At 41.5% G+C, this 24,323-nt stretch overlaps 2 protein-coding genes across 3 annotated transcripts in view; both read left to right on the plus strand.

Annotated features, from left to right (window-relative positions):
• The window catches only part of kansl2 (KAT8 regulatory NSL complex subunit 2), a 34,369-nt gene extending 11,315 nt beyond the window's left edge, over positions 1 to 23,054 (plus strand). For both annotated transcript variants that reach the window (XM_014135965.1, XM_014135966.2), the window contains exons 4-10: positions 9,624 to 9,738; positions 14,855 to 15,018; positions 15,333 to 15,499; positions 16,976 to 17,072; positions 18,332 to 18,591; positions 19,386 to 19,580; positions 22,568 to 23,054. In XM_014135965.1, the coding sequence (XP_013991440.1) occupies positions 9,624 to 9,738; positions 14,855 to 15,018; positions 15,333 to 15,499; positions 16,976 to 17,072; positions 18,332 to 18,591; positions 19,386 to 19,580; positions 22,568 to 22,654 (1,085 nt within the window). In that variant the 3' untranslated portion in view covers positions 22,655 to 23,054. The remainder of the gene's footprint in view (positions 1 to 9,623; positions 9,739 to 14,854; positions 15,019 to 15,332; positions 15,500 to 16,975; positions 17,073 to 18,331; positions 18,592 to 19,385; positions 19,581 to 22,567) is intronic.
• A 337-nt stretch (positions 23,055 to 23,391) lies between these two features.
• The window catches only part of LOC106567084 (nck-associated protein 5-like), a 50,348-nt gene continuing 49,416 nt past the window's right edge, over positions 23,392 to 24,323 (plus strand). Inside the window, exon 1 of the mRNA XM_014135964.2 lies at positions 23,392 to 23,597. The gene's annotated coding sequence lies outside the window, so the exon portion shown is untranslated. The remainder of the gene's footprint in view (positions 23,598 to 24,323) is intronic.

Below are 24,323 nucleotides of genomic sequence, written 5' to 3' on the forward strand. Positions count from 1 at the left end.
CTATCCCAAACAGGCTAACAAACTATGGAGTTGGCAAGTCGGTTAGGACATTTACTTTGTGCATGACACAAGTCATTTTTTCAGCAGTTTGTTTAGACAGATTATTTCACTTAATCACAATTCTAGTGGGTCAGAAGTTTACATACACTAAGTTGACTGTGCCTTTAAACAGCTTGGACAATTCCATAAAATGATGTCATGGCTTCAGATAGGCTATTTGAGTCAATTGGAGGTGTGGATGTATTTCAAGGCCTACCTTGAAACTCAGTGCATCTTTGCTTGACATCATGGGAAAATCAAAAGAAATCTGCCAAGACCTCAAATTGTCAACCACAAGTCTGGTTCATCCTTGGGAGAAATTTCCAAATGCCTGAAGGTACTACATTCATCTGTACAAACAATAGTAAGCAAGTATAAACACCATGGGACCACGCAGCCGGCATCCCACTCAGGAAGGAGACACATTCTATCTCCTAGAGATGAACGCAAATCAATCCCAGAACATCAGCAAAGGACCTTGTGACGATGCTGGAGGAAATGGGTACAGAAATATCTATAGCCGCAGTAAAACGAGTCCTATATCAACATAACCTGGAAGGCTGGGTACTCTGCTGACATAATCTAATGTTTTGCTTTCGTTGTAAAGCCTTTTTGAAATCGGACAGTGTGTTTAGATTAACGAGAGTCTTGTCTTTAAAATGCTGTAAAATAGTCATATGTTTGAGAAATTGAAGTAATAGCATTTCTAAGGTATTTGAATAACGCGCCACAGGATTCAACTGGCTGATGAGTAGGTGGGACGAATTCGTCCTGCCTAGCCCAGAGAGCTTTAAAAAAAGCCAGACTATGGTTTACAACTGCACATGGGGACAAATATTGTTCTTTTTGGAGAAATGTCCTCTGGTCTGATGAAACAAAAATAGAACTGTTTGGCCATAATGACCATCGTTATGTTTGGAAGAAAAAGGGGGAGGCTTGCAAGCCGAAAAACACCACCCCAACCGTGAAGCACGGAGGTGGCAGCATCATGTTGTGGGGGTGCTTTGCTGCAGGAGGGACTGGTGCACTTCACGAAATAGACGGCATCATGAGGGAGAAATTGTGGATATAGTGAAGCAACATCTCAAGACATCAGCCAGGAAGTTAAAGCTTGGTTGCAAATGGGTCTTCCAAATGGACAATGACCCCAAGTATACTTCCAAAGTTTTGGCAAAATGTCTTAAGGACAAAGTCAAGGTATTGGAGTGTCCATCAGAGCCCTGACCTCAATCCCATAGAAAATTTGTGGGCAGAAGTGAAAAGGCTTGTGCGAGCAAGGAGTACAACTGCACAAACCTAACTCAGTTACACCAATTCTGTCAGGAGGAACGGGCCAAAATTAACCCAACTTATTGTGGAAGGCTACCAAAAACGTTTGGCTCAAGTTAAACAATTTAAAGGCAATGCTACCAAACACTCAGTATATGTACACTTCTGACCCACTGGGTATGTGATGAAGGAAACAAAAGCTGAAATAAATCACTCTATCATTCTGACATTTCACATTCTTAAAATGAAGTGATCCTAACTGACCTAAGACAGGGAATTTTTACTAGGCTTAAATGTCAGGAATTGTGACTGAGTTTGAATGTATTTGGCCAAGGTGTATGTTAACTTCCGACTTCAACTAAGTCCAAAAGGCCGTTCTATTAGACGACAGGCACACATTGGTGGAAATAATTCATAGGACTAACTATTCATTCAGGGACAGTTACTATGAATCAGAGCAAAGCAAAGAAAATGGCAGTGCAGCTTCTATTTCAGCATGCTGAAAGGGAGTGCCTATTTGTCACAGCAGTCACACACAGCATCAAATAATGTTAAAGAATAAGCAGCCCATTCACTCAACTAATGAGCCTATAGACCCCAATCATAACAAGAGAAAAAACACCATTTAGTAGTTAAAACACGAAATGAACAAGCCAGCTATTACTTCCCATTGCAAATACTTTTATCACGTTCAGCACACACAACCGGTGATCTGAAGTTGAAACTCATCATTTCACACATCAGCAATTTTAATAGCAACAGCAAGCGAACTGCAATAAAAAAAACTGCCACTCACCAGATCATTTGAAAATCAAGTCCATCCTCCAGACCTCTTATGAAATGGTCAATGGCAGGTTCATATAGTTTGTCGTTAGATTTTCGATCCAAGAAGTAGCCTACGTTCTCGATTTTTGAGATCAAAGGCAAGGCTGACAGTCGGGCCTGTACGGTGGTGGTCCTGGATTAAGTCTTGAATCATTCCAGGGTCAACTGAGGCAGTGGACACAAATGGTCGAGACCAGACAGGTAAGCAGATGCAGCCTCTTCTGCCGGAGAAAGTGGTGGTCGGCCGGGTTCCTACCCTCAGACATGAGCCACGCAGATCTAAGTTGAGCCCATGGCTTTCCTCGAGTCTTGAGAATGCAGTATTTCAGCGTTGTGAGTCTCTCTGCCCTGCTGCTCGTTAAGCTGAAGGGCTGCTCTTGTGTCCCCAAATGTTTTTGAACTCTTGTCGCTCTTAGGTGTGAAGTTGAGTCTTGGGGGCGCAGAGCTAACGTCGTAAAGGTATATAGGTCTGAAACCAACCAGTACAGGCCAAGGTTGACGTCTTGTCGGTGCTGAAGAGTAGACAATCCCAGCAGTACAGCTTTTTGGTTTGCTCACACCCAGGGCTTCCACAGATGGCGCTCATAATTGTTAGCTTAAATGCCGTTCATAGCTCTTTCCTCATTGCACCAGTGCTGGTGATGCCCCCACCTCTGCACAACCTTTAACTTCTCGTTGAAACCGACGCTTACAAATCAGCAACCCCATCCTCTTACAGCTGCCACCATTCACACATTACAACAAAAGCATGGGAAAACTAGGCTACTTCTCACTTCGCTATCAGTCAGTAGTGATGTGTCCAGGCCTTCCAGAAGTTAGTAATTGGTTCATTCCAAAATTCTGCTCTCATGCAGAGGCCTTCTGTCCAGCTTTTCAAGGCTAGATTTTTCTACCCAGACACCACCAGAGATTCTGATTGGCTATATTTTCTCTTCAGTATTAACCCTTCTCTTTCCAACACAAACTGAATAAATAAAATCAGAAGATCATAAAAGTTAATGAAAATATTAAATAGATGTATTGTAATAATCCTTAGGCCGGGTTCCCCACTGTTTCTAAATATGAACTTATTAACTCAGGCTTTGTCCTGCACAGCATTTTAACCAGACCGTTAGTTTGTTTTGTAAATGTGCAATAAGCATAACTCGATTGTATAAGGAATTGGCAACTCGTTCTCATTCTGATAAGGTAGGCCACTTGATTTCCACATGACAAAGTGAACAGGCTAGCATGCTGTTCAAACAGTTGGCGATGGATAGAAGGGTGTGTTCATAACAATTCAACTGTTCTACCTTGTTAGCTAGCAAATAGATTCATGTTATTTATTTTCGTCCAAACTCGAAATACAAAGATTAGCTTGGTACTCGCTATCACGTGGGCTTGAGATTGTGACCTTTTGTGTAGCAGGCATTATAGAAACCTGAGGTTAGTTGTTGTTAGTGAATATGCATGGTTCTAGTTAAATTGAGCAGCAAGGGAATTTTCATAGTGATTACTGCAAAAAAGCAGGTAACCTATTTTGACTAAATACAATTATTAGTGGGTCTTATGGGAGGCTTATTTTCACAAGCCCTGAGTTCATTTGATTATTGCTGACTATCTGAAATGTAGTGTTAAACTTTTTTTTTTTAAATTTATTTTTATTGTACAACAAAGCTTATTTAGAGGAAACAGGGGAAAAAAACAAGATATACTGTGACTTGCCCATAAGTTTGGGGGGAAAAAAACATTTTTTAGGTCATTTCACCCAGCCCTACCTCGCCGAGACGCATCCAAGTAACATAACCAATGCCAAGGCTTTAACTCAGCAGGCTAGAAAATTCTTAACCCAATCAGTCACATGTCACCCTTATAATGAATACCCTTGCCGGTGATATGAAACGTGTCAAACACGCGTGTTCAGGTCTCATCACATAAGCATGCGTCACCGAACCACACTCTTTTGATGAGTTGTAATACAAGACTTGTATTAGTGTAGCAGATGTGATCAGCCTGAACTGAGCAGTTTTAGGCTTTTTTATTTTTTAAATAGTGCAATGAGTTGGTATGCTACAGGAGGGTGGTTACGAGTTTTCTTTATCACCCTCCCTTCTATTGTGCACTGCATGTCCTATGAGCACCATAGAGGGGAACGGAAGACACAACTATGCTACGGAGAGTCTTGGCTTTCAGGAATGGGGCCATAATGGCTTACAGCCCAAACGCTAGAGCCAAATTCATAAGAAGGAAATAAATTCAACATGCCACATTGGCTTCAGAAACCTGTTTAACACAAGGTGTTTGACTATATCTGTTCTCTTCTACTGTTCCTTGCTGGTAGAGTACGAGGATGTTGTCTCCGGTTTTGATTCTGAATTTAGAACTGACTTTGAACGGTTTAAATCTGCATGCATCTGAGAAGTTGAATATGAATCTTTGGTAAGCTTTAAATTATTAAGTTGCTATGCAAACAAATGCAATAATTACCATGTTGAAAGTGGTATGTACACACGCGCCTCTTTCAATTCTGTTTTGAATCATGAAATACAAGTTCAATTTATGATTTCAACGATTGAATTTGTGCATTATAACAAAATTAATTATATTAATGTAAATGCCAAAATATTGAATTCAAATCGCACCATATACATACGGCAGTTTTGTTACTGTTGGTCTGCTCGTAATCAACGAGTAAGATTCACATTTTGTTATGTTACTACCTTGTTCTAAAATGTATTAAATAAAAATCCTCAATCTACACACACTACCACTTAATGACAAAGTGAAAACAGGTTTTTAGATTTCTTAATTTACTTAAGTATTCTCAGACTCTTTGCTATGAGACTGGAAATTGATCTCCGGTGCATCCTGGTACTATAGATCATCGTTGAGCTGTTTCTACAACTTGATTGGACTTCACCTGTGGTAAATTCAATTGATTGGACATGATTTGGAAAGGCAAACACCTGTCTATAAGGTCCCACAGTTGACAGTGTATGTCAGAGCAAAAACCAAGCCATGAGGTCGAAGGAATTGTTCGTAGAGCTCCGAGACGTGTTGTGTTGGCACAGATCTGGGGAAGGTTACCAAAAGAATTCTGCACATTGAAGGTCTCTAAGAACAGTGGCCTCATCATTCTTAAATGGAAGAAGACCTCAGACTGGGGTGAAGGTTCACCTTCCAACAGGACAACGACCCTAAGCACAGCCAAGACAACGCAAGAGTGGTGTTGCACATTTTGGGGAATATTCAGAGGTGGAAACTTTCCATGGGAATTAATACTATACTGCTCAAAAAAATAAAGGGAACACTTAAACAACACAATGTAACTCCAAGTCAATCACACTTCTGTGAAGTCAAACTGTCCACTTAGGAAGCAACACTGATTGACAAATTTCACATGCTGTTGTGCAAATGGAATAGACAACAGGTGGAAATTAGGCAATTAGCAAGACACCTCCAATAAAGGAGTGGTTCTGCAGGTGGGGACCACAGACCACTTCTCAGTTCCTATGCTTCCTGGCTGATGTTTTGGTCACTTTTGAATGCTGGCGGTGCTTTCACTCTAGTGGTAGCATGAGACGGAGTCTACAACCCACACGTGGCTCAGGTAGTGCAGCTCATCCAGGATGGCACATCAATGCGAGCTGTGGCAAGAAGGTTTGCTGTGTCAGCATAGTGTCCAGAGCATGGAGGCGCTATCAGGAGACGTGGTCGAGGCCGTAGGAGGGCAACAACCCAGCAGCAGGACCGCTACCTCTGCCTTTGTGCAAGGAGGACCGCTGCCAGAGCCCTGCAAAATGACCTCCAACAGGCCACAAATGTGCATGTGTCTGCTCAAACGGTCAGAAACAGACTCCATGAGGGTGGTATGAGGGCCCGACGTCCACAGGTGGGGGTTGTGCTTACAGCCCAACACCGTGCAGGACGTTTGGCATTTGCCAGAGAACACCAAGATTGGCAAATTCGCCACTGGCGCCCTGTGCTCTTCACAGATGAAAGCAGGTTCACACTGAGCACGTGACAGTCTGGAGACGCCGTGGAGAACGTTCTGCTGCCTGCAACATCCTCCAACATGACCGGTTTGGCGGTGGGTCAGTCATGGTGTGGGGTAGCATTTCTTTGGGGGGCCGCACAGCCCTCCATGTGCTCGCCAGAGGTAGCCTGACTGCCATTAGGTACCGAGATTAGATCCTCAGACCCCTTGTGAGACCATATGCTGGTGCGGTTGGCCCTGGGTTCCTCCTAATGCAAGACAATGCTAGACCTCATGTGGCTGGAGTGTGTCAGCAGTTCCTGCAAGAGGAAGGCATTGATGCTATGGACTGGCCTGCCCGTTCCCCAGACCTGAATCCAATTGAGCACATCTGGGACATCATGTCTCGCTCCATCCACCAACGCCACGTTGCACAACAGACTGTCCAGGAGTTGGTGGATGCTTTAGTCCAGGTCTGGGAGGAGATCCCTCAGGAGACCATCCGCCACCTCATCAGGAGCATGCCCAGGCGTTGTAGGGAGGTCATACAGGCACGTGGAGGCCACACACACTACTGAGCCTCATTTTGACTTGTTTTAAGGACATTACATCAAAGTTGGATCAGCCTGTAGTGTGGTTTTCCACTTTAATTTTGAGTGTGACTCCAAATCCAGACCTCCATGGGTTGATAAATTGGATTTCCATTGATTATTTTTGTGATTTTGTTGTCAGCACATTCAACTATGTAAAGAAAAAAGTATTTAATAAGATTATTTCTTTCATTCAGATCTAGGATGTGTTGTTTAAGTGTTCCCTTTATTTTTTTGAGCAGTGTATTTAAATGTAGATGTTTTTTGCTTTTGATATATTTATCATATGGAGACAAACCTTTTACCTTAAGTAAGACATATTTGTAAATGATTAAATCCTTACAATAGAAATAAAATATTTAGTTATGAATTGAACTTTAATTAAATTAGTTGACTCTTCACATGGGATGATTTCACTGAATAACAAAAAGGGAATATTGAGTGATCCCCAATGATCCCCTTTGGTTGTCTTCCCCTCAGGCTTCCATGTCTTCTCCCTGGACCTCAATGTCCATCTCTTGGACATCACTCTGTGGCCTCGTATTCACTGTCACTTTCCAACCTCAAATTTGCCCAGATGGCCACCAGTTTTTCAACCTTTATATTGGTCAGCCTGTTATACTTTGGTGTGTGTGTGTGTGTGTGTGTTCCCAAACAATGACCAGTTGCGCTCTGAGGCGGCTGTTGGTGGGATTTGGAGGGTTCTGGCAACAGGGGAAAGCGCCTCAGATCCACAAAGTCCCCTTTACCAGGCGGCTGATGAGATATGCTGGCACGACTGCCATATTTCATCTCCATCCTAAAGCCCTTGCTTGGAAGTGTATTTCGCCAGACTGCCAAGAACCTTGCCCTCGTCCAGGCCAATGTGGCGAGACAAGGTAGTCATGACACCGTAGGCCTTGTTGATCTCTGCACCAGGCAGGATGCTGTTGCCAGCATACTTTGGATCCAACATGTACGATGCGGAAAGTGTATGGACTTCAGGCAGAAGTCTTCACGCTTTTTGATGCATTTCAAAACTGCAGTTTCTTCTGCTTGGAGCAACAGTGAAGTGGGCAGGGCAGTACGGTTTTCTTCTCTTACATCTGCAAGCAGAGTTGAACATCAGGTGGGATGGCAGTGCAATGGCTACTGTTATAGGTTTCAGGCTGCTTGCCACTCTCTCCCAAAATACATCATCCAGGAGTAACCTCTTGATGGGGCTGTCCATATCGGCAGACTGTTATATGGACATTTCTTGGAGAGATTCCTTCCCCCTCCAGGCGACTGTCAAACATGATAACACCACCCCAACGGGTGTTGCTGGGCAGCTTCAATGTGGTGCTCTTATTCTTCACTTTGCTTGGTGAGGTAGATTGCTGCTATAACTTGATGGCCCTTCACATACCTAACCATTTTCCTTGGCTCTCTTGTAGAGTATCCATTGTTTTCAGTGCCATGATGTCCTTGAGGAGCACAGCCAATGGGTGTGATGGGAGGGTAGGACTCCTCCACTTTAGACCAATCAGCCTTCATGTTCACAGCATTTGTCTGTCAGTAGTGCAAATACCTTCTGTAGTCCAAGGTCATTGACTGCCTTCAGCAGTCAGAACCATGAGCTGTTGCTATCGATAAGGTTTCTTTATTTTCACCTCGATTAGAAGTAGACTTGTCAGAGGTTGCTTATTGTGAGCGCTGAGGGAACTTTATGCTCTTGGCCAGATGATTTTGCATCTTTGTTGCATTCTTCACATGATTTGGCACAGTATTTGCAAATGTACACACCGCTTTTCCTTCTACATTAGCTGCAGTGAAATGTCTGAACACATCAGATAGTGCCCGTGGCATTTTCCTGTAAAGATTAGGAAAAAATGAGTAAAAATAAGCAAATGCAATTCCATGTACAGACAAATAGTTAAGCAGTTAGATAAAACATTTATCTTACAAAGGCGTTGTTTAAAATGGAAACAGGTGAATTAACACACACTCAGTTAGCAGGCTCAAGCAAGCTAAAACCCACATGGTAGCAAAAACTAATTAGCAGAAATTAACAAGTTAGAAATGATTTAAACACTGTTTTTGTTGGCTACTATTTACTAGTTAACAAACTCATGTATGTCATAAAATATATTCACCCCACCCAGTATTATAATCAAAACTTACCAGAAATGTAGTCCTTGGGCCAGACAGTGTGGTAGTGTGGGCTCAATAGCATCTTATTAGTGTGCAAGATCTTGAATCAGCTGTACATGTGATGGAAGAATGGACTGTGCATGCAGAGGGTTGCAATTGAATTGGGGATAGTTTAACCAAAATATGCCACAATACCTAGAATTGCCTTATGTATCCCACAAAGTTCACTGTTATAAGCTAAGTTTTCTTGTTGAATTTAAGCAAAATTCCCGGGCTTAATTTACCATGGAAAATTTCCGGGAAAGTTTGCAACCCTACACAAGAGTGGCTTCGGGACAAGTCTCAATGTCCTTTAGTGGCCCAGCCAGAGGCCGAACTTGAACCCGGTCGAGCATCTCTGGAGACACCTGAAAATAGCTGTGCAGCGACGCTCCCCATCCAACCTGACTGAGCTTGAGAGGATCTGCAGAGAAGAATGGGAGAAACTCCCCAAATACAGTTGTGTGCCAAGCTTGTCACTTCATACCCAAGAAGACTCGGCTGTAAACGCTGCGAAAGGTACTTCAACAAAGTACTGAGTAAAGGGTCTGAATACTTATGTAAATGTTTCAGAACCATTTTTCTTTGTCATTATGAGGTAATTTGTGTAGATTATTTATTGTGTGTAGAACTATTTCATTCATTTTAGAATAAGGCTGTAACAATGTGGAAAAAGTTGAGGGGTCTTAGTACTTTCCGAATGCATTGTATACTTGCTAGCTAGTGTCATGACTTTCTTGTTTGCATTGAGCCATGCAATAGAGCAGAGGAATTGACGGGTGCTTGTCTATCAGATGTGGACAGCTGGAGTGAGGAGGAGCAGGGACCACTGGTGCTGGACCAGACATGGAGAGGAGATCCAGACAGTGAAGCTGACAGCGTCGACAGTGACCATGAGGATCCTCTCAAGTAAGACACCTTTTGGTGTTGTGTGCTTGCTTGTGCTCATATTACATGGGTCTTGTAATGTCCATGAGATTAAATGTGATATTTTCAGTGTTTATGTACTCTGTAAAAATCATTTAACACCAAGGTATTGATATCACATTTAGCTCAACTTGTAAAAAAAAATTGGACCCCAAGATCATATTGTGGCGGTCATGAAATTGTCAGCCGGTGATTGTCAAGCAAATAACTGCCAGTCTCACTGTAATTAACATAAACCCATTTAGCATCTCCTGGCTTCCACTCATAGCCTACAAGCCACTGACGCAGACCTTTGACCCATTCTCATTTAGAAAGTGTAAATCCGTGTAATCTAGCCTACACATCACAATAAATCAATTTATTTTAGACTGGTCTAAAGAAACATGATATGAAGAGAATGTTATCTATTTCAGAAGAACAGAATGGCATACTGAGTTGTCCTTATGTTAGGGCCTGCTATGGCTGTGTGCCACACTAGTTCATTTAGCAGACACGATTTGCTTAAATTTCCATGGCATTATTTTATAGTATGAAGAATACAATTGACATAGCTGAATAAAAGGATATTTCCTCAATGATTTAAGGGAGTGTGCACATGGGGCTATTCTGTATTGAGCAGTTAACAAAGAAAAAGGGACTCTTATATGCTTAATTTAGAGTTATGTAACTTGTGATGAATATTGGGCTATATGTTTTGATTTTTAATAAATTAAGGATGCATGATGCGACTCTAATGATTTGAAAAAAGTTTCATAAAGCCATGAGCAGGCTGTACACACTTCATCAGTCTCATTCACAATTTGACAAGCACTTGTTAACCTCTATGGGCTAGGTGGGACGCTAGCGTCCCCCCCGTGGTGCACTCCATCAACAGCAGGTGCATTTCAAGAGCGGCAAATTTGAAACCAAATAAATGTCAAAATTCAAATTTTTCAAACATACAACTATCTTACACCATTTGAAAGATAAACATCTCCTTAATCTAACCACGTTGTCCGATTTCAAAAAGGTTTTACGGCGAAAGCATAAAGTTAGATTATGTTAGGAGAGTACATTGACAATAGCTGTGTGTAATGTTTTGTCAATTCAAAGACAGGGTCACCAAAACCATAAAACCAGCTAAAATGATGCACTAACCTTTTACAATCTCCATCAGATGACACTCCTAGGACATTATGTTAGACAATGCATGCATTTTTAGTTCTATCAAGTTCATATTTATATCCAAAAACAGCGTTTTACTATGGCATTGATGTTGAGGAAATCGTTTCCCTCCAATAACCGGCAGTCAAGTCAGCACCACAAATTAAATAATTAAAATTAGAAAACATTGGTAAAATATTATATTGTCATTTAAAGAATTATAGATTTACATCTCTTGAACGCAATCAACTTGCCAGATTTAAAAATAACCTTACTGGGAAATCACACTTTGCAATAATCTGAGCACTGCGCCCAGAAAAATACGCGTTGCGATACAGACTAGCCGCCATGTTGGGGAGATCTAAAATCGAAAATACTATGTAAATAATCCATTACCTTTGATTCTCTTCATCAGATGTCACTTCCAGGTATCACAGGTCCATAACGAATGTAGTTTTGTTCAAAAAAGCTCATCATTTATGTCCAAAAATCTCCGTCTTGTTAGCACATGATCTAAGCCCGCCGGACTTCACTTCATGAACGAGGGGAAAAAATATATTTACGTTCGTTCAAACATGTCAAACGTTGTATAGCATAAATCATTAGGGCCTTTTTTAATCAGAACATGAATAATATTCAAGGTGGACGAATGCATTCTCTTTTATAACGTATTGGAACGAGGGTACCCAACATGAACTCGAGCGCCAGAGTCTAATCGGCCATCACCGTTCCATGGCTCTTGTTCGGTCAGATCTCACAGTAAGACTCAAAACACTTTGTAAAGGCTGGTGACATCTAGTGGAAGCAATAGGAAGTGCCAAAACATTAATCAACCCCTGTGTGTTTCAATGGCATAGGCTTAAAGGTAATTCAACACATCAGGTATCCACTTCCTGTCAGAAAATGTCTCAGGGTTTTGCCTGCCAAATGAGTTCTGTTATACTCACAGACACCATTCAAACAGTTTTAGAAACTTTAGGGTGTTTTCTATCCATATATAATAAGTATATGCATATTCTAGTTACTGGGTAGGATTAGTAACCAGATTAAATCAGGTACGTTTTTTATCCAGCCGTGAAAATACTGCTCCCTAGCCCCAACAGGTTAATGCCTCTTTATTTTTATTTATTTTTTATTTATTTTTTTCCCCCCGGCTGCGTCTCCTTTTTGTGGCCGTAATGCCGCCTACAAAAAAAAATCTGCATTTTGCGGCCACTGGCCGTTGTGCCCTTGGGCGAAATATAATAATTCCCTTCACCCGGGCTGCGTGCCGAAGCGCCTCTCATTCACATGGCTTTCCGTCATGTGATCGGGGTTTGGTCCCGTGTGGCTCAGTTGGTGTTTGCAACGCCAGGGTTGTGGGTTCGATTCCCATGGGGGACCAGTACAGGAAAAAAATGTATGGAATGCATTCACTACTGTAAGTCGCTCTGGATAAGAGCGTCTGCTAAATGACTAAAATGTAAATGGTTTTCTCACAGGCTACAAGTGAAGACGGATACATCAGGGACACAACTGCGTGCGTCCTTATCCAATTCCGAGGCGCGTATTGTGAAACAACAGTCCACATTTCACTTTTCGTCAGCCAATAAGAGTAGGCCTACCGAACAGCAAAAGCACTGGCCTTTGTCAATCTAATATCCCCCATTGTACAAAAGTTGACCTAATATATTGGTCAACTGGTCCTTCTGTCCGAGGAATATTTCTAACAGTTGTGGGATGCGATAGATCCCAATTAATACAACCGCTAGCATCAAAAAACCTGTTTTAAGCAATGAGCCTGATGCAACAGATGAGAACATTTTGAGCTTAAAATGTTTAACTATTAGACTGTTTCTTCACATAAGCGCAGCAAAGTGTACACAGCAGTAGGTTATAAGTGCTAATGTTCCATTAGCAGGGCAACACCATTCTCAAAAGTGACCAAAAATGTGGTGATTGAAAATGATCTTCCCCCAAGCTTTAAACTCACATGCTGTGTATGTATGCCAGTTAGGCTCTACACCCGTTGTAAAGTGGATGAATGTGCTTTATTTTAATAAGATATTATATTAAAACATAATGGCTTGGCTACATGAAGCATGCAACTATGACTTGAAAAAGTTGCAAAAGAAATGCGCCGTTTGCCTTAAACTGGGCGTCATTCACAAGTTATATATTCACAAGTGATAAGCTAGTTGTCACCATCACACTTCTTGATTTAATCTTGTCTTTACATATACATAAATAGCGACTGGAGGATGCTTTCTACGTGGCTCTTTTTCATGCCAGCCAGGTAGGCTATACTCCTGTTGTAAAGAAAAGCATTGTGCTTAATATTAGGAAAGTTGAGGTAAATATAGTAGGCCTAGCCTATAGAAATCTGATGGATCCTCTTTAAGAGGCACTCACCTTGTTTTCTTACGCAATTGCATAGCCTGTAGAAATGTTGCGCAACATGGGCTCTGTGTTTGATTAGTTTTTTTGAATACATCTACATTGATGTCAGTGATCAACTTGGAAAAGCCAAAGTACCGTGACTTAACTCCTATAGGCTACGTGGGACGCTACCGTCCCACCTGCGGGACACACTATTCAACAGCCAGTGAAAAATCAGAGCGCCAAATTCGAAAACAACAAAATGTCATAATTCAAATTTCTCAAACATACGACTATTTTACACCATTTGAAAGATAAACATCTCCTTAATCCAACCACGTTGTCCGATTTCAAAAAGGCTTTACGGCAGAAGCATAAAGTTTAGATTATGTTAGGACAGTACATAGACAAAAAATGACACAGCCATTTTCAGTGCAAGGACAAGCATCACCAAAAGCAGAAAACCAACTAAAATGATGCACTAACCTTTGCCAATCTTCATCAGATGACACTCCTAGGACATTACGTTAGACAATACATGCATTTTTTGTTCTATCAAGTTCATATTTGTATCCAAAAAACCCATTTTACATTGGCGCGTGACGTTAAGGAAATGTATTTCACCCAAAACTGCTGGTGAATCAGCACAACAATTTACAAAAATACTCATTATAAACGTTGATAAAATATTAAACTGTTATTCGAAGAATTATACATTAACATCTCCTGAATGCAACCGTGTTGACAGATTTCAAAATAACTTTACTGGGAAAGCACACTTTGCAATAATCTGAGTACTGCGCTCAGAAAAAAACATCAGGCAATTACAGATACCTGCCATTTTGGAGTCATCTAAATGCATAAATGGCATTAGAAATATGCACTTACCTTTCATAATCTTAATCCGAAGGCACTTCCAGGAATCCCAGGTCCACAAATGTTTTGTTCGATAAAGTTCATCATTTATGTCCCAATAACTCCACGTTTGCGCATTCAGTAAGCTACTCAATGTAGGACGCGCGAGGAAAATGTCACGACAAAGTCCCCCTTGTCACGTGAACGCGCGCAGTGAACGCGTGCAATGAACGCATGTGATTTTTCTGAGTCACCTACTTCCGAGCCTTCTCGTTCGGTCTGTGTTTACCGCAAAAGCCTCTAACAACTTTCTAAAGACTGACATCTAGTGGAAGCCTTAGGAAGTGCAAAATGAACCCTAACTCACTGTGTGTTAGAAAGGCAAGGACTTGAGAAGTACAGGCACCAGATTTTCATTTCCTGGTTGTATTTTTCTCAGGTTTTTGCCAGCCATAGGAGTTCTGTTATACAGACATCATTCAAACAGTTTTGGAAACTTTAGTGTTTTCTATCCAAATCTACTAATAACTTGCAAATATTTGACTCTGGGCCCGAGTATTAGGCCGTTTACTCTGGGCATGCTTTTCATCCAAAAGTGAAAATACTGCCCCCTAGCCCAAACAGGTTAACAGTCACGTGGAATTTGAATTGTGGTGTTTTATACTGTCAGTGTAACAGCCCTAGATACGACACATTTTCTGTAGACTGTTGTAACTATTTGCATGGATTGTTTGACCTACAGACATGCAGGGGTGTACACGGCAGAGGAGGTTGCTCTGATCACACGGGAGAAGCTCATCAGACTCCAGTCTCTCTACATCGACCAGTTCAAACGCCTGCAGCACCTCCTCAAGGAGAAGAAGCGCCGATACCTGCACAGCCGCAAGGTGGAGCATGAGACACTAGGTAAAGCCATGGTGCTGCACTAACCCAGCCTGTTCTGTCCTGTAGTTAGTCAAGTTTGCGACCAATAGGTTTCACTGTAGTGCAACATTTTGCAACGGAAAATAAAAATCATTGTTCCAATTGGACAGCTTCATATAGTACTTGTCCAGATGTGATCATGGGTTTTCCGGATAAGATCATTGTGGTTATTCTAGTAGCTGTCTTACCTCCTGCGTAATGGGTGTGTTTCTGACAGAGAACCTGACCCTAGATCAGCACACCTACTTTGACATGCTTTTTGAATAGTCTGACACCTTGTGTTCTCTGTCCAACAGGGAGTAGTTTGCTGACTGGCCCGGAGGGTCTCTCCATGAAGGAGAGGGAGAACCTGAGAAAGCTGAAGGCTCTACGTCGGTACCGCCGCCGGTATGGCGTGGAGGCTCTGCTTCACCGGCAGCTCCGAGAGAGGAGACAGGCTGTCACTGAAGGAGCTCCTCTTCAGGTCTGTGGCTTATCTGTTTGTAGGGATGGACTCTAAATCCTGGGGACTCCAGCAACTGTCTGTGGCCTGGCAGAAGTAAATAGTTATGTTCCAGGTTGTATGAGTCTCAGATTGAATGTGGAAATGCCTAGCAGCCCAGAGGGGCTGGGCGATATGGCCTAAAAATCATATCTAGAGTCACGATATGCAAGAGTATTTGGACTCCCTTTCAAATGAGTGGATTCAGCTATTTCGTCCACACCTGTTGCTGACAGGTGTATAAAATCAAACAATGCAATCTCTATAGCAAACATTGGCAGTAGAATGCATGGCCTTACTGAAGAGCTCAGTGACTTTCAACGTGGCACCGTCATCTTGAGAAAGGTCAATATACTGCATGTAAATGTATACTTAGGCTAAATGTAAGGCTTCCACAACCATAAGACACACTAATAATTGAAATTATTTTAGCAATAGTTTAATATGCATTTTTTGCTATAATCACTGATCTGGCTTTGAAGTCTGTCTGAAAATTAAATTTTGTTACAAATTTAACCAGAACCATGCACATTCTCTAATTACAAACTTCTTGTAGCAGGTGAAAATTAACACTGGTCTCATAAACAATCTCTCAAGCACAAGGCCACATGCTAGTGAGTTGCCATCTAATCTTTATTTCAAGCCAACTTGGCTCTATTTGCTTGCTAACAAGGTTGAACTGTTATGAATACACCCTCCTATCTGTCTCAAATGGTTTAAACAGCCTGATCACTTTAAGATATTGAAATCAAGTGTCCTACCTTAAGAAGATGCTTATTTCTCAGAATGAGAATTTGCCAATTTCCTGATTTTATACATTTGTATTTTTATGCTCATTGCACATTTAGAAAACAGACAGCTAGCACATGAGTCTGTGGATAGAATGCTGCTAGCGGTATGTGATGCCGCGCACGACAAATTTAGCATTTAGTTTTAGTAGGGTCTGTTCTACCTTTTGGGATTTGAGACATAAGGGTATCGTTAGAAATGTCTATTACAGTAAAGTGTCGAAGCGTTTCGGTGCCCATATAATCAATTCTGTTGAACTAAACCTCAAATGCAAATAGCGAGTTTAAACTGCTTTTTGTCAGAGGAAGTTATTTCGTTGTGAGTGACGGGCTTGGTGTCTGTGTGGGAAGGTGCACAGAAGGCGCGACGGAGACCAGACCAAAAAGGCAGCACGCTCAGAAATAAATTGATTCCTGTGATACAGGTATTTGGAACATTGTGCTAAAACACCAATTTGAATTAATTTGATATCGTCTCAGTACAATAGTGCCAGCAGAGGGAAAACGGTGTAATATTTTGTGGGAACGCAGGCAGTATGCCGGATTTGGTGTTTCCGGACTAAGACGTTGCATGAACTGGTCAGCATATGCGTTAACCTCAACCAAAGTTTGGTTGAGGAATTTGAGGATCTTAACCTTATTCCTGTCGTTGTGTGTGTTCTCTCTACAGGCACATACGATGCGGTCTAGCCAGAGGTGTATCTCCTATGTGGAAGGGACCCGCTGTTCTAACCAGTGTCTCCCAATGACACGACATTGCGTCTCTCGTATCCTTCATACTGTTCTTCTGGTGTCCTCTATGATCAGTCATGTGTTTACCTAAAGTTCGATTTCAAATTTGCATTATTCTTTTTCATGGATTTTTCTGAGGGTGTTACCCTACACATACTAATGCTTGTTGTGCCGAAAGCCTTTTTTGGGGGGGGGCTAAAACTGAAGCATTAGCTAGTAAGGCGTTCCAAGCTTGTTAACCAGTCTGCACAATAACTTATTTCCCATTTGAACCCTAATTTCTTACATGTGCCTGACCTGCAGAATATTCATGGACTAATTTCACTCTCCCTTTACTACACACTATTGCTAAAAGGGCCCAAATCAAGTCTGACTGCTTGTGGTAGCGGCTCAGATCCTAACAGGGCCAACATTAACATCTTCCCATGGTCTGTTGGTTTTCTCTATATTAACAAAGGGAATAGTCAATTCAGTTGGAAGGAACAAACGCCTCCTTTACAAATCCATTATTTTAACATTTTGTTTTTATTTCAACGTTTTTCGAGCAGAAACGTGCGTACACCAGTTTCATTACACTGTTGGTCTGCTCGTAATCAAGTGGTTGACGTAGCAAGTCATTCTGCTTAAAATGTTAATCCAAGAATCAATAAAACCTGGTTAATTCAGAGCAAAGCGTTTGTCAACGAGGTGCAACATTTTGTACAAAACCAACCAAGCCTTTAAGCCATTTATTTGTACCTTACAGCGTCTCACACAACAAATACCCAAATACTGTTATTGTAGTGAACCTGTGATGTAAAGCTAAAGAAAACTACCTAACATAAGTAGTTTTAATACTGTTGTTGTAGACTGCTTATTTGTGTGGTAATTGTAATGACGGCGCTAATTGTTTGTCTAACGCGTATGTATCAAACTCTGCCCATGGAGGGCAGAGTGTCTCCGGGTTTTCCCTCTCTCTTGTACTTGATTGCTGAATTAAGGTCGCTAATTAGTAAGGAACTCGCCTCACCTGGTTGTCTAAGTCTTAATTGAAAGGAAATCCAGCAAACCACTAGGCCTTCCATGGAATGAGTTTGACACCCCTGGTCTAACTGGTGGCTTTTGTTTCTGACGTTCTGTTGCATGCCAATGATTCCTATAGATGAGCTGATCTAGCCTTGATTTCCAGGCTTCCTCACACTGGTTCCTATAGCAGAGTAATACACAATACTTGGAAGTATCTTAATGGGAGACTATAACTGATGTAATTGCCATTGTGGATATGAGTTATTATTCTTTAGCATAAGACATCCAGACATCTACCAGGACAGTAACCAGGTACTGTTCAAGATGTGTCCGGGGCTGAAGGATGTTCCCTGTGACCGGCCCGTTCACATGGGCCAGTCAGAGGAGCCTCGCTGCCCCCTGCACCTCTCCCTGCCTCCCCCCATGTACCAGCCTGAACAGGAGACAGCCCTGACCCCAGAGCAGCTGGATGCAGTACTACCCAAAGACATGTACTTGAGTGCTGCAGAGCTACAGCCCACGGAGAGCCTGCCGTTAGAGTTCAGTGATGTACGTGAAGTCTGACCACCAAGTTTCCTGCTTTTATTTTATTTATTTCACCTTTATTTAACCAGGTAGGCTAGTTGAACAGATGTTTTGTGCTAACATGGAATGTTACCACACAACGTGTCTGGATTTCAGGCTATGAGTTTATCATAAGAACAGGTAACTTGCTGGGAGTCAGGTGTATGTCTTTTTTATTTTCACCCACCAAGATTTACTTTCACTCTTTCTGCTTAACATTATTGCTAACAGTGCCCTAATCAAGTCTGACAGCTTGTAGCTGTCCAGATCCAAACCGGGCTAACATTAACATCTTCCCATGGTCTGTTGGTTTTCCCTTCATATTAACAAAGGGGATAGTCAATTCAGTTGGAAGCAACAAACATGTTTATTCTTCCAAAACTGATTTTTCACCCTCCAGAATGTCTAAACATGTTGCATGTATACTGAACAAAAATATAAACAACATTTAAAGTGTTGTCTTTAATTTCAAGAGATTATTATAATTTGAAGGTTATTTATTGATAAATCAATTTACAGATTTTAAAGTTTCATTAGATTTGGTGGGATAGGGTAGGCAGAAATTCTGGTGCACAAAATGGGGTCCCCATTGAAAAGGTTTGGATTCCAGTGGCTTACTGTGTGCTCAACCATAGCATTACTGTTTATCCGTCACATAAATCTGCCTTTTACTTCCCCTGTAACGTAGCTGTATTAATCTACTCTGTTGAGTAATAGAAACACCTTGTAACACTGACCAACTAATGTCCCCCCACGGCCCTCCTGTTCATCTCCTGTAGGACCTGGATGTAGTGGGGTGTCCTCCGTCCCCTCTGATGTTTGACACAGCCCTGGCTCTGGAGGACCAGACTATCAGGGCCATCGCTGAGGGGCCTATGGACATTCTGACCGGGGTCGAGCTGGACGCTTCGGGACACGACGACTCTGCTGACATGGAGCTCTCTGAGAGAGTTCTGCAGTCTATAGAGGACCAAGTGAGTTGTCGTCCTTGATTTCTTAACCTCCGAGTCGATTTGAAGCGCTGGCCTAAGTTACATAAATTGCATAACAAACAATCCCCGTGAGAATCCGTCAGTTTAAGCTAGGGATCTGTTTTTTTGACATTGGGTGCGTCTCAATCCACCGCATCCGCCAGTGTCTCACTTCTGCATCTGCGGTGACCGGTGGCTGAATTAGAGCCGTGTTCGTCAGACCATGAGATCCTGAAAATCGGTCTTCTCACGTAAACATCTGTAGCGTCCGAACGGTTTGGCCTACAAACTATTACCACTCTATGGAAAGGGGAGACTCACATGTTCTCCATTGGTCTAGGACCCCCACAAGTGTCACAGGATTCGTATGAAGGTAATCGGTACCAGTAAAAAAAAATAAACAAATTGAAGTATGACGGTAGTTTTGTGCCTACCCAAAAAAGGGGTTAAATATGTGTAAAAAATATTTATTTTATTTTTCATCTCCTAGATTCAGGACACACTTCAAAACCTTGAAGACATTTTATGAATGTGTGTAAGTCGCTCTGGATAAGAGCGTCTGCTAAATGACTTAAATGTAAATGGTATTCAATGCATTTCTATGGGCATTAGTAGTAAAGGCAAATCTACAGTACCAGACAAAAGTTTGGAGACCTCATTCATTCAAGGGTTTCTTTATTTTTTACTATTTTCTGCATTGTAGAATAATAGAGAAGACATCAAAACTATGGATTCATGTATTAACCAAAAAAGTTCTAAACTCAAAATGTATAGATTCTTCGAAGTGCCTTGACAGCTTTGCGCACACTTGGCATTCTCTCAACCAGCTTCATGAGTTAGTCACCTGGAATGCATTTCAATTAACAGGTGTGCCTTGTTAAAAGTTAATTTGTGGGAGTTCTTTCCTTAATGCATTTGAGCCAATCAGTTGTGTTGTGACAAGGTAGAAATGGTATACTGAAGATGGCCCTTTTTGGTAAAAGACCAAGTCCATATTATGGCAAGAACGGCTCCGATAAGCAAAGAGAAATGACAGTCCATAATATTAAACCTAGAATGAGTAAGTGTCAACTTTGGATTGGTACTGAATTTTTTTTGCTATGCCTAAAGGGGTCCTAAAATTCCAAATCAAATAGCTAAATGATCCATAGTTTTTATTTAACTAGGCAAGTCGGTTAACAAATTCTTATTTACAATGACGGCCTACCAGAAGGCAAAAGGACGCCTGCATGGATGGGGGCTGGGATTAAAAATAAATATGGACAAAACACACATCACAACAAGAGACCCCTCAACACTGCATAAAGAGTCCTAAGACGACAGCATTGCATGGTAGCAACACATGGCAGCAGCACAAAACATGGTAGAAACATTATTGGGCACAGACAACAGCACAAAGGGCTAGAAGGTAGAGATAACAATATCACCCGACGCAGCCACAACTGTCAGTAAGAGTGTCCATGAATGAGTCTTTGAATGAAGAGATGGGAGACAATGTATGACAGTCTTAAAACAATTCCATATGTCAGCTTAGCACCCCCCCTCCCAACGTCTTTGACTCTAAATAATTTTAAACATGATTGTGTATTATTATTATTATTCAGCATAGTAGTTGTAGCACAGTTCTGAAAAGAATGACTAACCAACAGAAAAATACATTCTTAAAAAGTTGACTAGATTGAAAATGTACAGTGCCTTCAAAGTGTTCATATCCCTTGAGTTATTCCACATTTAGTTGTTACAGCCTAAATTGAATCTACACAAAATACCCCATAATGACTGGGGGGGGGGATGTATAATACATTTTTGCAGATGTATTGAAAATGAAATGCAGAAATGTCTCATTTACGTAAGTATTCACACAGAAGCACCTTTTTGTGGCGATTACAGCTTTGAGTCATCTAGGGTATGTCTGTATCAGCTGTGCACATCTGTATTTGGGGATTTTCTCAGTCTGTTTAAATTAGATGGAGTGGCAGTGAACCGGAATCTTCAAGTCTTTCCACAGATTTAATGGAATTCATGTCTGGAGTTTGGCAGGGCCGCTCAAGGACTTTCATGTACTTGTTCTGAAGCCATTAGAGTGACTGTATGCTAGGCGTCATTGTCCTGTTAGACTGGGGCAAAGATTTGTGTTCCAAGGTCGTTTGCACTCTGAAGTATGTTCTCATCAAAGATTTGGCTCCATTCATTATTCCCTCTCTCCAGTCCCTGCCTTTTGAAAAGCATCCCCTTAGCGTGATGCTGTCACCACCATGTTTCACGGTAGGGATGATGTTACAAGGTTGAGCTGTGCCTGGGTTTTCTCCAGAAATATCACTTTGCATTCAGGCCAAAGAGTTCAATTTGTCTCATCAGATCACAGAATATTTTGCCTTATACTCAGTCTTTCACATGCCTTTTTGCAAACTCCAGGCGTGGCGTCGTACCACTCTCCCATAAAGCCCAGATTGGTGAAGTTCTGTAGAGACTTTTGTCCTTCTGGCAGGTTCTCCCATCTCAGCCAAGAAACTCTGTAGTTCTGTCAGTGGTCATTGCGTTCTTTGTCACCTCCCTGACCAAGGTCCTTCTTGTTTGGTTGGACAGCCAGCTCTAGGTGAAATCTGGGTTAGTTCCATATTTTTTCCAACACAGGTGTTTGTTTCTAAATCATGTCCAAACAATTTTAATTGGCAACAGGTGACCTCTCAAGGCTGATCATAGAAAGTTGGATGCACCTGAGCTCTATTTGGAGTGTCATAGCAAAGGGGTGTGAATACTTATGTCAATTAGATATCATTTTCAATAAATTTGCCAAAAATTTCTACACGTTTTCACTTTGTCATTATGTGGCGTTTTGTGGAGATGGGTGAGGGGAAACGGATCTATTTAGAATTCAGGCTGTTACACGCGTGGTATGAATACTTTCTGAAGGCACTGTACATTGTTGATGGCTAATGCCTGCTATAAATTAACCTAGGTTTAGCTAAACTGCTCCTCTTCCTCTCCAGATTGTATCAGAGGTAATAGGAGGAGGGGACACCACGGAAAATTCATCAACAGAACTGGACCATGTTGCTGCAGACACCTCCAGATGAGACCTTTGCCTCAACCATGTTCAAATTATAGACTTGTGTTGAATTCCAGAGACTAATGTTGAGTTGACCAGTTCAAAGCCAGGATGGATCTACAAGGTGGTAGATCATAATGATGCCTTTGCACACCATTGCCAAATGACTACTGTTAAGTCATTGTTTAATTAGTTGTCATATTGCTAACTTTTGCTGATATACTCTGAGTCGGTTCAATGTCTGTCTGGTCTTGTGCACCGTTGCCATTCTCAACTTTACCTGTGTAATTTAATAACTCCTGGCTTCTCCATAAACTACAAACAGATGTATATCTTGTATACAAAGTCAGTGTTGGTATAGTGGAAAGATGAAACACCACTTGTAACTGGTTTGTTACTGTTCAATAAACACTCCACAAATGCTTGTATTGATTTTTACACTTTTTATTATAGATTTCTCAAAATGGGTGAAATGTAATTATTGCAAGTGGGTTAGTTTGAACACAATAGCCTCCTCTTGAAACAAATGACTATTTTTAGCAGTATGTAACCAAGTGTGTGTCCATTGGATCCATTTTAATTCTACAGCACTATTAAATTGTTTCTGAGAATGCCAGTATTTTGGTTTGCCAAATGCTGAGAATTGTTTTTCTCCAAAGCATCATCCGCTAAACATGGACCTTTTGAGGCTGCAGGTGAGTTCAATGGTGGGTGTTTAATTATTTGTGTGTGTGTGTATATATAAAGCTCCTTCGGTGAGGTTAGTCATACTTGTCAGTGTGGGACTGTTTGACGTCACTATTCTCTAAACCAGTCTCAGACACGAAACGCTGCCTGCAAGGCGAAATGCAACCGGCGAAAAGACGTCCTAAGACAGTGGAACTCTTTCATACAATGATTTAAATGTAGGCTGGCTTTCTAATAAAGGAGCTATTTATACTTTTTCTGCGGTAGACTAATCAACAAATGAGGTGAGTTTCATTGCAAGCATAATGTCTGCACTCACTAGACTACTTACTGTAAATTGCTCTGGATAAGAGCTAAATATGACGAACTGATTTTAAAAGGTGGCATCCTATGACTGCCACGTTGAAAGTCACTGATCTCTTCGATAAGGCCGTTCTGCCAATGTTTGTCTATGGAGATTGCATGTCGGTGTGCTCGATTTATACACCTGTCAACAATCGGTGTGAGTTTATTAAAAAAAACATACCAAAATAACATGCTGGTCGATGTGATCTCCCTCCAGATAACACCGGGAAATTATACATCTAGGCGTATGTGCGGTTGTCCTCCAGAAAGTGTACATAATGGCAATGGAGGCTAGGCTACTAATAGCATTGTCTAGGTTGGTCTGTTTGCACGGCGGACACGAATCCAGAACATGGCTTTGACTATGGGGAAAACCCCAAACAATTTCTGTCCAGTTTTGGAATGTAGGCTATTAGGTTATAATGTATATTTGGTGTGCTCACTCACACTTGAATTAGTCACTGCTGTTTATGATTAATAGGCAGTAAAGGTATTCCCTCACCCTGGATAATTTAGTTAAAAAATACAGATGTGTTGCAGGCCTTTTGTGTCCCACATGTCTGCCTATAGAACGTTGAAAGATATGTTATAAAAGGAAATGTTGCGGTGGATTTAGAATGATGTACAAACCCCAAGACATGATGGAAATTGGATCCATTGAGAGA

The sequence above is a fragment of the Salmo salar genome, chromosome ssa13, assembly GCF_905237065.1.
Source record: "Salmo salar chromosome ssa13, Ssal_v3.1, whole genome shotgun sequence".
Lineage (NCBI taxonomy): Eukaryota > Metazoa > Chordata > Actinopteri > Salmoniformes > Salmonidae > Salmo > Salmo salar.